This window comes from Schistocerca gregaria, chromosome 2 (genome assembly GCF_023897955.1).
Source record: "Schistocerca gregaria isolate iqSchGreg1 chromosome 2, iqSchGreg1.2, whole genome shotgun sequence".
Lineage (NCBI taxonomy): Eukaryota > Metazoa > Arthropoda > Insecta > Orthoptera > Acrididae > Schistocerca > Schistocerca gregaria.
Genome location: NC_064921.1, coordinates 944,329,383 through 944,344,121, shown reverse-complemented (window position 1 = coordinate 944,344,121; position 14,739 = coordinate 944,329,383). Strand labels below are relative to the sequence as shown.

Here is a 14,739-nt window from a genome sequence, read left to right as displayed (position 1 = left end):
TAAACTCATAAAATGCGTACCACTCCTGGTTCCTCGTCAACTAAATGAGCGAGTGAGTCCCCAGTTCATTTTACTGCTGACACCTCATCTATATAAGAAATACACTTCAATACGATGAGTAAAGATAGACTGCTACTAACTGCATACAGAGGGCTCTGAGTGGCCAACAGACACAATGAAAAAGCCTGCTAGATATTATTCAGGCATCAGAATAAGACCTTCATTGGATACAGAAAAAACTAAAAACATACACGACTACTCTGTTTCTTTGGGTGCCAATGCCCAACTGCATCTGAGTCGAACAATGGTTTTTGCTGGGTTGGATAATGAGGGTGCGGAGGAGGTGTGTGCCAGGTAGGGGGAAGCGTAGTGGGGTACGAACTGGGGAAGGTAAATGGGAGACGAGGGAAATACAGAAGGGGAAAGGACTACACTGGTGCAGTAGCAAGACAGGTGTGTGTGTGTGTGTATGTGTGTGTGTGTGTGTGTGTGTAGGCCTGAAGTAGGAGTAGGGAAGGAAATAGGTAGGTGAAGAAAGGGATTACCAGAGTCTGAGGCGCGGGGTGGGGGTAATGGTAATGGTAATGAAGGATATGTTGCTGGAGGAGTTCCCGTCTGCACAATTCAGGAAAGTTGTGTTGAAAACGCTACAGATGGCACAGACTGTGAAACAGTTGTTTAAGTCGAGCACAACTTATTAGGCTGGATGATCCAGCCATCTATTGGCCACACTTTGGTGGTGGTCACTCATACAGACAGGCAGCTTGTTAGTTGTCGGACCCATGTGAAATGTGGCACAGTAATTGCTGCTAAGTTGACATATCACATGGCAGTTTTCACAAGTGTTTCTATTTTCATGAGATAAGAGATGCCTGTGACAGGACTGGAGTAGGTGGTAGTGGGAGGATATATGGATTGTGCCTTGCATCCGTATCTATTGAGGGGATATGCGCCATGGGGAAAGGGGAGTACAAGTGTAACAGGTACAAACAAGGATGTTTCACATGTTAGGTGGGTGGTGAAATAACACTGTGGGACAATGCGAGGAGAACATATCTTATTTCAGGGCATTATGAGAGAGAGTCTAAACCTGATCCAGGGAATATGATTCAGTTGCTACAGGCATGGGTGGTACTGAGTCATGAGGAGAATGTCCAGACTGGGGATATGTGGGGGATCATAGCTGACTGGGGAGGCAAGGCACGGGAGATCTGTTTCTGGAGGTCTGGAGATCACTAGAGTACTACCCAGATCTGGAGCAGCTGAATCACATTCTCTGATAGTGTTTTGATTACATTTTGTCATGACCTGAAATGTGGAATATCCATCCTACAGTGGTATTCTGCTGGTCAGCCAACCTATGCAGTATCCTTATCTGTACCTATCATGCCCCTGCTCCCAATCCCTTACCCCATGGCTCATATCCCTGCAATAAATCTAGATAAAAGACCTGTCCGTTATATCCTCCCACTACCACCGACTCCAGTTCTGTCACAGGCATTTCCTATCCCATCACAGGGAGAGCAACGTGTGAAAGCAGCCACGTGATCCACCAACTCAGTTACAACCACTGTGCCATGATGAGCTGCCTGTCTACATGACTGTGGCCAAGAAACAGCTGGACCACAACATCAATGAGCATGCTGCCCAACACAATGTGCTTCACTTCAACAACTGCTTCACAACCGTGCCATCTGGATCCTTCCCATGAACACCAGCCTTTTCACTGGTCGCCCACCTGCGAGAATGCTTTTACCCTGTTGAAGTCAAAATTACACTTTGAACCTTGCTTGGTTACTTCCAACTAGGCCAACATCTTGTTTTGGTCACAGATGCCTCCCAGTATGGCCATGGGGCTGTTCTTGTGCACAAATATGCAGACACACCCAAACCCTCTATTGCTTATACTTCCAAAATCCTGAATCACAGATTGAAAAAGAAGCTCTTGTTATTATGTACCCCCTAAAAATTTCATATGGTTCTAAATTTCAATTGATTACTAATCATAAACCTCTGGTTTCTCTTTTCAGTCCTTCAGTATCTCTTCCAGACAAAAGCATCCCATTGCCTGCTATGCTGGGCTTTGTTTTTGTTGCGCTATAACTGTGAGATCCACTTCCACCCCATGGCACACCACACTTATGAAGATGCTCTTTCTTGGTTGCCAACTGGTCCCGATCCAACATTTGATCAGGACGAGTTGTTTAGATGTAGAAGCCCAAAACATCATAGATGGTTTTTCCATTACCAGTTCTCACATTTCGGCGGCTGTTGCCGCTGATCCTATCTTATGCCAGATTGTTCAATTTTTCCACCACAGCTGACCACATAAAACACATGGCCAAGCATCCAATCCCTTGCACAATTATTATGCTCTCTGCCACCACTTCTCAGGTCTTGGTGCGTTATTGTTGGCTATTCAAGAGTCGGCGCCCAGGGTTGTGATCCCATCTGCATTGCGGCGGTTCCTCATGTGTCTCCTCCTCCACTTGGCCACTGGGGTGTTCCTCATACAAAATTGTTGGCCCACTGCCACATGTTTTGGACATGTATTGACAATGACATCCAGTGTATTGCATTGGCCTTCACACAGTGCACCACCCGTCTAGATGCACCATGGGTCTCTTGTTTCCCATGGCCCCCGCAAGGGTATTTACGTTGAATCTGTGGGTCCCTTCTTGAACTCCTTTTGGGTTTTTGTAGTTGATGCATTCTTGGAACTGCCTTATGTTGTTCATTGCCTGTCCGCATCCACAGCAGCTATGGTCACAGTCCTTGCAAAGATTTTTTCCTTGGGAGGATTACTGTGTATGTTTGTGGTGGACTACGGGCCACAATTTGGGTCTCAGGGTTTTGAAAATTTTTATTCAGTAAGTAGCATTCAGCATGTTACGCCCCCTGCATGTCATCCTCAGTCCAATGGTGAGGCAGAGGAGATAGTCCATACGTACTTTCAAACCTCATGAAAAAATACATCACGCAATCTTCTCCCAAGGTAGCACTTGATAGGTTTTCAAGCTCATACAGATTTACTCCAGTTGGTGGCCATAGCCCAGTGGAGCCGCTCTGTGGCCGTCAACTGTATACACTGTTTCACCTGCTCTGGCCAATGTCCAGCCACTCAATGGCGTCCTCCTCGCATGAGTTCTATCTGAGATCTGCTGTCTGGGATCACGAGTTTAGCTGGTGCCCTAAGTGGATACTACTAGCAGTTGTCAATCACTGCCAAGGCCACTGCCTTCATGTCATGCTCTCCTCCGATGGTTTGGTGTCACTACACTATGACCAGCTCCACCCACTTTGACTAACCACACTTTCGTATGGCATCATATTCTGGGGTAATTCATCGTTGAGTAGAAAAGTATTCATTGCACAAAAACGTGTAATCAGAATAATTGCTGGAGCCCACCCACGGTCATCCTGCAGACATCTATTTAAGGATCTAGGGATCCTCACAGTAACCTCACAGTATATATATTCCCTTATGAAATTTGTTGATAATAATCCAACCCAATTCAAAAGTAATAGCAGTGTGCATACCTATAACACCAGGAGAAAGGATGATCTTCACTATGCAGGGTTAAATCTGACTTTGGCACAGAAAGGGGTAAATTATGCTGCCACAAAAGTCTTTGGGCACCTACCAAACAGCATCAAAAGCCTGACAGATAGCCAACTAACATTTAAAAATAAATTAAAAGAATTTCTAGATGACAACTCCTTCTACTCATTGGCTGAATTTTTAGATATAAACTAAGTAAAAAAAAAAAAAAAAAAAAAAAAAAAACTTAATCATTAGTGTCATGCAATATTTTGTGTAATGTAATTTCTTGTACAGACATCTTTTATTAACCTGACACGTTCCACATCATTACGAAGTGTCGTATTCATGATCTATGGAACAAGTATTAATCTAATCTAATCTAATCTAATCTAACACGCTGTAGATCCTGCTGCCCCCACAGGGTGGTCCATACCCCATTGTCTCCTGCAACATCTTCATTCTAGATGGCGTCTCTGCTGGGTGCAGTAATTAGTACTGGTCTGCCTCCATCTCTGCACGCCCTGCTGCCTCCTTTGTCTCCACTGCTACCTTCATCACCAAATGGAATTGGATATGGCACCTCCCTCACTGGTGCTCCCTTATGGTCTCTCTCTCTCTCTCTCTCTCTCTCTCTCTCTCTCTCTCTCTCTCTCTCTCCTTGCCCATGCCATTTCAGACCGTATTCTCCTGTGACGGTGCAACACCCACTTCTGATGAAGACATGGATATCTCCAAAGTGATCATTTTCCAAAGGGAGAAGGAATTTTGTAGCACTATACAGCCTAAACAGGCTTCCTCACATCAGCAAAGATGGCACAGCAAGCACAGTTCTGTGCAAAACAGCCATATATAAGCCGGTGCACTGGCCACTCTAATATTTGAGTGACTATTCAATACATCACTGGTAGAGTGTGCCTTAATATACTCCCTGATTTTGTGTATTGTACTGACTACTACACCACTCAGTGTCTTAAGTATTTTCCTTCACGTTGAAGTGAATTAAAGGTTGGTTGCTGGGAATTTTGTTATTGTGTTTGTGCACTGTTACAATAGCAACTTCATCAGATAACAATACAAAAGGAATGAACCAATGACCAGCAATTACTCATCAACAAGACTGCTATAGTTGAGCTTCATTGACAAAGTGAAGCCACTGCACCTACTGATGATTAATTATCACACAAGTTATTTCTGCAATACTGTTCAATATAGAATGCTGATATTGGGTAACACTGTTTATGTGCCTTTTCCAGGACTATGGAAACCGTAGAATAGCCCAAATTTCATTCACATCTGTGTGTGTGTGTATTATCTGCTCAATATACATTCCTGTATACATGCATATAATAAATGCTTATTGTTATATGTAACCATCAATATATTATTATAAGAAGATCATCAATTGATTTCAATTTGATGAAGAAACCCACATCAAAAATTTACGTTTCCACCACTCCCCCTCTCACACACACACACACACACACACACACACACACACACACACATCCTTCATGTTGCCTCACTGTAAACTGTGTAAATAACTAAATCTAAATTGAGAGAGCCACTTAACCCTGAATTCTTATACTTATTTTTATTACTGTTTTTATTTTTCTTGTACAAGTGATTATAGCAGTTCAAAGCACAAAAAGATGTGCAGTTATTGATGTGTGGAGCTTGCTAAATACTTAACAAATAAAATTCTTCACTTCCCTTGATAATGTAGTCCAGAACCACATAGTTCTTACCACAACGCTCCTTTTTGCAAGGACGTTTGCTTACTTGGGAAATGGAAAATACAAGAATGACAAATACATACAAAAAAACTCTCACTGTGGTAGTTATATACTCACTTTCTTTAACTGAAAATAGATCAAGCTAAACTTCTCAAATTAGAATAAATATTTATCAGGACAACAACCCCCCCCCCCCCCCCCCCCACACACACACACACACACCCTCCACCTGGGGATCCAATTTGTAATCTGTTCTGCACCACAATTTTGGAAGTGTTGCAAATATAAAAAATGCTGAAATGTGTCTGTTTAAATACTTCTAGAGAATTGAACAAATAAAATAAAAGATCTAAATGTTCTGAAAACAATAAAGCAGAAATATTAATCAGCTCCACACATGAGAGGTGAGAATGTCTTTCAGTGTAACTACCTCTGCAGTTGCTATTGGTATGCAGATCCACAAAACGTTTTTTCTTTCTTCTGTGGTTACACCCACCAAACAGTTTTCACAGCTAGAATTCTGAACCGACTTATTGCACCCAGTCCTCCATTACCACCCCTCACTTCATGGAGATATAAGTAACTTTAGAAAGCTTAAACAGTCATTAAAATATGGCATTGCACTTATAATTACCCCAACACACTAATTCCACTTGTTTGTCCTTTCAAAAAAATCTCTTGAGTTTTTCTATCTTGTCTACATGGAAATTACTGTGAATGTCTAGTTTTGTATAGAACAACATATAGAAGCGTGTGCCTGTCAACTTAAACTGAAGGAGGGCTCTTTTACAATTGTAACAGTATATAGGTCCACTTCAGGAAACTTTCATTTGTTCCTGGAAAACTTGGATGCCTTGTTGTGCTATCTGTCAGATAGGGGAAAGCAAATTATTATTTGTGGGTATTTCAATGTTGATTCATTGAAAGAGTGTAATAGGAAGAATGACCTGGAAGTCTTGCTCGGTTCTCTCAATTTGACATCTGTCATTAATATTCCTACTTGGGTAGTAAAGGACAGCAGCACATTGATAGATAACACTTTTATAGACCAAGATAGGTTTAAAAACATAAATTCTTATCCTGTTGAGAATGGGCTTTCTGATCATGATGCTCAGCTAGTTACAGCATATGACATAGCTCCATTCAGTAATTCAAAACTACCTTCCAAAGTTGGGCGTTCAATTAATGATTCAACAATTAGAAATTTCAGAGAAAATCTTCATCAGTTAGACTGGGATGAGGTGTACAAGGAACCCGATGCTAATTTAAAATATAACTTATTTCATGATACACTTGTAAGAGAATTTGAAAACTGTTTCCCCAAGAAAGTAGTTAAATCTAATTATAAGAAACTATGCAAAAATCTTGGCTTACTAAAGGAATAAAAATATCTTATAACCACAAAAGGGAACAGTATCTAACAACAAGAAAGAGTAATGAGCCAGAAACAGCCACATGTTATAAAAACTACTGTGCTACGTTAAGAAAGGTTATTAAAAAATCCAGAAGCATGTGCATCATGTCTGGGATTAATACCTCTGATAACAAAATCAAAACAATTTGGAATATTATTACAAGGGAGACAGGACAACCAAGAGTACAGGATGATGGCATCACCATCAAAGCGGATGGAAACTTGATAAACAACAAGCCGGAAGTCAAAACATTTTGAATAATCATTTTTTAAATGTTGTAAAGAAAATAGAATCTAAATGTTCACCCACCTCTCCACCTGAAATTAGGAAGATAATAAACTCTCTCAAGAATAAAAGCTCACATGGGATTGATGGCATTTCCAGCAGGATAATAAAAGCTTGTTCCCAAGAAATAAGTGGGATTCTTAGCCACATATGTAATAGCTCTCTGAAGCAGGGTATTTTCCCAGATAGACTGAAGTATGCCATTGTTATACCACTGCATAAAAACGGGGATACGTCTGATGTCAACAACTACTGCCCAATCTCTCTTCTGAAAGCCTAATCCAAAATTCTTGAAAAACTAATGTATTATAGAGTAGCTTCACACCTTTGTAAAAATAAAGTTTTAACAAAATGTCAGTTTGGTTTTCACAAGGGTTTTTCAACGGAAAATGCTATATATACTTTCACTAATGAAATCTTAAATGCGCTGAGTAACCGGAAGTAACCCGTTGGGATTTTTTGTGATCTATCAAAGGCTTTTGATTGTGTCAATCATGGAATACTTCTAGATAAGCTCAAGTACTGTGGTATGAATGGGACAGTGCTCAAATGGTTTAAATCGTACCTAACTGGAAGAGTGCAGAAAGTTGAAATAAACAGTTCACATAATATGCAAAAAAAAACTGGTGATTTCTCAAACTGGGGAACAACCAAGAATGGGGTGCCACAAGGTTTGGTCTTGGGTCCTCTGCTGTTCTTAATATATATTAATGACTTGCCATTCTATATTCACAAAGACGCAAAGCTGGTACTTTTTGCCGATGATACAAGTATAGCTATCACACCCGAGAGACAAGAATTAACTGGTGAAATTGTAAACGATGTTTTTCGGAAAATCATTAAGTGGTTCTCTGCAAATGGGCTGTCATTAAACTTTGACAAAACACAGTATATACAGTTCCACACAGTAAATGGAATGACACCATTAATAAATATAGACTTCGATCAGAAATCGGTAGCTAAGATAGAATATTCAAAATTTCTAGGTGTATGCATTGATGAGGGGTTGAACTGGAAAAAACACACTGAGGATCTGCTGAAACGTTTGAGTTCAGCTACTTATGCTATTAGGGTCATTGAAAATTTTGGCGATATACATCTGAGCAAATTAGCTTACCATGCCTATTTTCATTCTCTGCTTTCGTATGGCATCATATTCTGGGGTAACTCACCATTGAGTAAAAGAGTGTTCATTGCACAAAAGTGTGTAATCAGAATAATTGCTGGAGCTCATCCAAGATCATCCTGCAGACACTTATTTAAAGAGCTAGAAATCTTCACTGTAGCCTCACAATATATATATTCACTTATGAAATTTGTTATTAACAATCCGAACGAATTCAAAAATAATAGCAATGTACATGGCTACAACACTGGGAGAAAGGATGATCTTCACTACTCAAGGTTAAATCTAACTTTGGCTCACAAGGGGGTAAATTATGCTGCCACAAGTCTTTGGTCACTTACCTAATAGCATCAAAAGTCTGACAGATAGCCATATATCATCTAAAAGGAAATTAAAAAAATTTCTTAATGGCAACTCCTGCTACTCATGAGATGGAAAAAAAAATTAGTGTCATGTAATATTTTGTCTAATGTAATATCTTGTATGGACACCTTTTATTAACCTGACACATTCCACATCAGTATGAAGTGTCGTATTTATGATCTATGGAACAAGTACTAATCTAATCTTGATAAAATTTCTGGAACAACTTCACTGACATAACAACAACCACATATATGTAAGAAATCATATCGCCAAGAAGATTCTTTTTACCCTTTTGCTTATTGAGACAATTAAAATTATTAATTCTAGAACACAACTTTTTGAGCTAAATTTAGTGTGAATGTACAAATCAAATAGTTCACACAATTAAAACTTTTACATACCTGTTCTGACTCTGAATGTAGTACGCTATTCCAAAAACAATTATTATTACAGCTACCAAACTGCATGACACAGGCACTATGATGACTGAGAGCTGAGGCTGTTTTGTTACTGCAAAACATAAGATCTTTTATAAATTTGGCAGACAGGAATATTTATTAGATAAGAAGCAGCATAATGATTTCCATAAGCAAGAGAATAGAAACAAAAATAGCAATAATTTGGGAAATAATGATATAATACTGGAAAGTTTTAAGTGGAATACAAATAATGGAAGGAGTCCAGATAACCACCCACCACATACATGGGACACTGAGTGATCGATAGGCATGTAAACGTAAATGAAGAAAGTTCTTGACCTTTTACATGATGATCTTTTTTTTAAAGTTAACAAAAAGTAAACTACACCAAACCAAACAAAACAAGCAGCACGTGCACGCATGTGTGCATACACACAACCGTGCACGTGCCCCCAAACCCAAAACAAACAAACACACACACACACACACACACACACACACACACACACACACAAGCATGCATACGGCTACATTGTCTGAGCTGATTACATTGTTTTTGAAATGCAGCCTGACAGAGGTGAGGGGTTATGTCACATAGAGTCAGTAAGAGAATCAAGTAGTTGGGGATTAGAGGGGATGCGTGGAGTGAAAAGATACCAGTGGCTACTAGGGAGATACCGCAAAGGAACAGATAACAAATGTGGTACCACTGAGCCCACCCAGGCACAGGCAGTGGAAGTTACCTGTGGCACACAGTGATGCAGGTGACAGGTTAGGATATGAGGAGGTGGCGAAGGGGGTACGGGGATTGGGGGGGGGGGGGGGGGGGGGGGCGTGACTAGACAGGGTGTATATGCGGACAAGAAACGAAGGTTCCTGGACTTCCCAGTTAAAAATACCCATTCTTCCAGGTGAAAAGACTTTTTCCAGGGTGATTTTTTTAAATATATTTTTTTTCTGTGTTAAGGGGCAGTATATTTTCCCTCAGAGCAGTAAAACTTATAAATCATTTGAATGGTAAAGGTTTTATACACCAACATAGAACTTCTCGCCATTTTAAGAAATGAAATATAGTGAAAATCAACGTGTTTTGAAAAGATTATTGAAGCGCAGCACATGTATACTACATATTTTCTTAATCCAAAAGAATAAATACAAATACCACCAAATACAGCACATTAGCTTCCGAAGCATTGAAGTCTACATTGCTATGTGCTTTTGCCAGCCAAACACAGCTCATGTCATGTGATTTTGCCAGCCAACAACAGCAGACATTCAGAGCATGGGATATGAAATGTAGTCAGCCAATGGCAACATCATTGTTAAGTAGTGCAAACACACAAATAGTAAAAGTTAACTGTTTAAATTAATAAACATATAGGATAGCTACAGGCAGAGCTAAGCTTCTAAATATAATATTGGTCCTTTTTGCAGGGGTTACCCTTTAAGATATATCAAACACAGATGTGACAGTAAAATTTTAAATAATGACATAAATGGTTGGTCTTTTGGGCCCAAAATTTTGTAAGTAGCTGGTCCTCAAAGTGTCAAGTTCTGAATGGGATTCTAACACTTCTTAATTTAAGAAATTCATATCACATCCTCACACACAATATAATTCATCTTAACGGAAATTTACTTTGAAATTAACACTTCTCAAATCACCATTCGCAAATAATTTCTCGCAAACTGTTAGAAATAGATATGTTTGAACAGTTACCAGAGAGCACAAAAAAATGGGTGTTATGGCACATGCACAGTTATGATGACATAGGAAGCCCACGCTCAATGTTTGATCTGCTCATATGCTTATTGTCGCATTTCTGTTTGGAATTTCGTGCTTAGTGGGGCACCACGTGGCCATGTGCAGCACTGCAGCATGTTGTTTGGAGAGGATATATGGACTTATTGTAATTAGGACAATTGTTTATCATATCTTATTCTGTTATTTGGCGACTTAAACATACATTTTTTTTTAATTTTTACTGTACAATACTATTATGTGGTGTCTCCATTCGGGTTTACATCCACACAGCAGTGCAAAAAGCTAATAAGAAGGAATACAAATTTTGTGAGAGTGGTGGGGCAGTTGTTTGTATACACCAGACCTAAGGATGATAAGTCTTTTATGACTTTTTCAAATAGTATGAAAAATTAGCAAGGTTATCTGTGAAGCCTTGAAACTGTACAACTGGCAGTTTATATTCTACTCCAGGAGTAAATATAAAGCCTTGAGGCGAGTTACAATGATAAAACACGGTGTGCTGCCAATCTACAATTTACCAAAGAATGGCTTTCTGTAAATTTAAGACATAAAGCCTAGATGAAGCACCACACAAGTGTTGAAACATGTCTTGTGACCAAAAAACATTGTATTTCACAGAAGGTAGATCTGTACAAATCTGCTAAAGCTGTCAATACATTTGAAACGAAACATTTTATTCAATAGTACTGACCAAATTTGCCTGCTTAGCCATCTTTAAATGAAAAGTTATGTATATTCGTACATGCATAGCATAAACAGATCTTACATTATGTTATAAAAGAAACTGGACATCAGAATACTCCAAGTGCATTGGAATTTCATAAACCACACTAAAATGAATAATTTGGCATAAAGTGTACATTCATATGTCCAAATTCACACTGAAGTGTAGGCTCTGATCTGCATATTTATTTATTTATTTATTTATTTATTTATTTATTTATTTTTTTTTGTAGTACAAGTACTGTGTTATCCCACGTCTGATTCTTTATTATGGCATTATGTTGTATGTGGCGGAAGATGAAAATGTGCACTTGAAATTCAGTGAACAGTTGAAACTTGCTAGTAGTGTCGAATGAAACATTTTGTTTCAAATAAACCGGATCCCTTTGTGGACAAGATTTATAAATGCCACACTTCTTTATCAAACCAACAAAAATAACTTTATTGTTCTGCAAGGTGATTAATGTGCGATTGTCAGTAACATGGAAATAAAATAAAATCAGAAAACTGAACCTAATAAAATATTTTAGTCTTCAGAAATTATGTGAATGTATCTCGATTCGTTAGATGGCTCCCAGCCACAGAAATCTATTTTGTTTTCATTTGATGTAGAGCTGTAAACAAAGAGAAAAGAGCAAAATCACGAAAGCTAAACACAGGTCATGTGGAGACTGCTCCTCCATTACAACTCTGACTGCAATATGCATGTGTGAATATGGCACACTGGCAATTAATCAAACAAAACTAAAGTATCAGTTGTGTTATGCTCATCGAAAGCAGTTTGTTGTTATGAAGTATTGCATGGTTTTTGTCCTAATGCCTTTGAAACATTTTGCTATCGGCAGAAGCTTGTGTGTGGACTGTGTTTTGTTGTAAATGGCACATTTTATTTGGAATTTAAGTTTCATTTTGCTGTTTTATGTTTTACTGCTGCATTGTGTTATTCTGCAGTAGCAGGCTAAAATAAAATTTGGTGTTGGTGTATCAGTTCTTATCAGTCAAAATTACAAAAATTTAACTGAAAACTAAAACAATGAAATATTTCCAGAATTCTAGAAAATTCCAATGTTTTTTCTGATTTTCTCCCACATGAAAAAATACCCAGGTTTTTTCCAGGATTCCTAGTTGTCTTGGGGCATATTACAGCCTGGCAGAAATGACAAAAGAGGGAGATTTTATGGTGAAAACTGTTGTGAGTATAGATTAATGGAGTGGAGGAGGAGGAGGCATGGAAACAAGGATAGAGATGCATTTGGGGTTTTGCTCCTTCAGAGCACACAAAGAAAGGTAGTCAAAACACTGGCAGAGGATGTGGTTACAGATGGTACTGTGTGATGAGAGAAGTGCTCGTTTACAAATGTCTCAATGAGTGTTTGGTGAATTACAAGCATTTGTGGATATGGCATGGGCGATATGTTTGTGGAATAGGTTTGGAGGGTAGTACCTGTTTGTGACGGCCTTTGTTCAATCTTCAAAATACTGAGCAAAGGATTGTAAATGTTCAGTCCACAGGTGGCATGAGTTTATGGGAGAAGCTTTTCAGTGTGATATAATTAGCAGCAGTCAAGTGGAGGTACTGTTGATGATTGGTAGCCTGGATATGAACTCAGGTTATATAGTGTGTGCGTGAACTGAATTGATTCAATAAAATGAATAGAATATGGGGATGAAATAAATGAAGATGCAATGATACAAAGAAACACCATCACCCATAATGTTGTATCTAAAATGTAATTAATACATCTTAACTAATGTAAATTTGTCATTAGTTACAATATATTCTTTTTTATATGCTTTTTGTCCACTCAATGCTTCAATCATATGTGAGTCATTCCGAAAGTAATGCCTTCTATTTTATGTGGTGACTTTGGAAATTCATGCCAGATGTTGGTGTGGTGCTAATGCCTGAACCTTCCTCTTTCATTTGGAGGTGGTTCCACCATTGTTCTGCAACAGTTGGTGCCAGAAGAGGAGTGTTCCAAAATAGAGTTTGATATGGAAGTGGGTATGAAACAGTGATGTGTGATTGAATTCCTCACTGCTGAAGAAATTGTACTGGTTGAACTCTATCAACACTTGCTATAGGTGTATGGAGATGATACAACAGACATGAGCAATGTGAGGCTGTGGATACAGCATTTTCAAGGTGGTGAAAAGGATGTGCGTCACAAGACATGGCCCGGTCGAACCTGCACAGTTGTCATCCCTCGCAATGAAGAGAATCTTGATCACTCATCCATGCTGATCGGCTGATAATGGCCACAATATTGTGTGCAAATTCTGTTGGGTGTAAAGCCTTGGAAACAATATTGGAACACTTTCGTTACCACAGACTCTGTGTGAGATGGGCCCTGCACCTGCTTATAGAAGAACAAAAAAATCATCGAATGGAGATCTGTCAGGACCTGCTAGACCAATATGAAGCTGAAGGTGACAACCTTTTGACTAGCATTGTCACTGGAGATGAGGTGTTGAGTCACCACTAAGAGCCGGAATTCAAAAGGCAGTCCATGGAATAGCGATGCAAATTCTCCCTCAAAGAAGAAATTCAAGACACAGTCATCTGCAGGCAGAGTACTGTTCACAGTCATCTGGGATAGCCAGGGTATGGTTCTTTTGGATGTCCTGAAGCCTGGAGAAACTGTCAATTCAGCATACTACAATACAACACTGACAGCTAAAGGCCAAATTTTTAGGATAAGGCCAGAGAGGAAGATCAACTTTCACCTGCAACATGATAATGCCAGGCCCAACACCAATTTTGCAACCACGCAACTCATTGCAAAATTCGTCTGGAATGTCTTATGATGTCCACTGTACAGCCCCAATTTAGTGCCTTCAGACTTACATCTCTTTGGGCCTCTGAAAGATGGACTACATGGCAAACATTTTCAAGACTTGGATGCTGTTGTCAAATCTGTAAGAAAGTGGTTAGCCTCAGCTGGTTCTGATTTTTACAAGCACGGCATACAGGCTCTGGTTCATCGTTGGCAAAAGTACATGACGACTGGTGGTGATTATATGGAGAAATGACAGTCTGTAGCTGAAATATTGCTCTATTTAGCTGTGCTGTTGTGATTTAATTATCTCCTGCAACTTCCATGAATAAAAATAGGAGGCATTACTTTCGGAAAGACACTCTTTTACTGAGTGTATATCTTTACTCCTTTCTCTATCAAGAAATAATTATGCAATCAAGATAACAATTTAAGTCAATTTTTACCATTGTTGTACTGCACAAAACCACCACATGCAAAATAATGATTATAGATATAGAAGTTGACAGAAACAGTTGATATTGCTAATGTGGTTGAACAGGATCAAGACATTGTGGGAAGAGGGCCACTGATAGACTGGAGTCAT

The 14,739-nt window shown here is 39.1% G+C and overlaps 1 protein-coding gene across 2 annotated transcripts in view; it reads right to left on the bottom strand.

The window, feature by feature from the left end:
* Window positions 1–14,739, bottom strand: part of LOC126335396 (uncharacterized) — a 104,065-nt gene that overhangs the window by 1,145 nt on the left and 88,181 nt on the right. For both annotated transcript variants that reach the window (XM_049998636.1, XM_049998637.1), the window contains exon 8: window positions 8,871–8,979. In XM_049998636.1, the coding sequence (XP_049854593.1) occupies window positions 8,871–8,979 (109 nt within the window). The remainder of the gene's footprint in view (window positions 1–8,870; window positions 8,980–14,739) is intronic.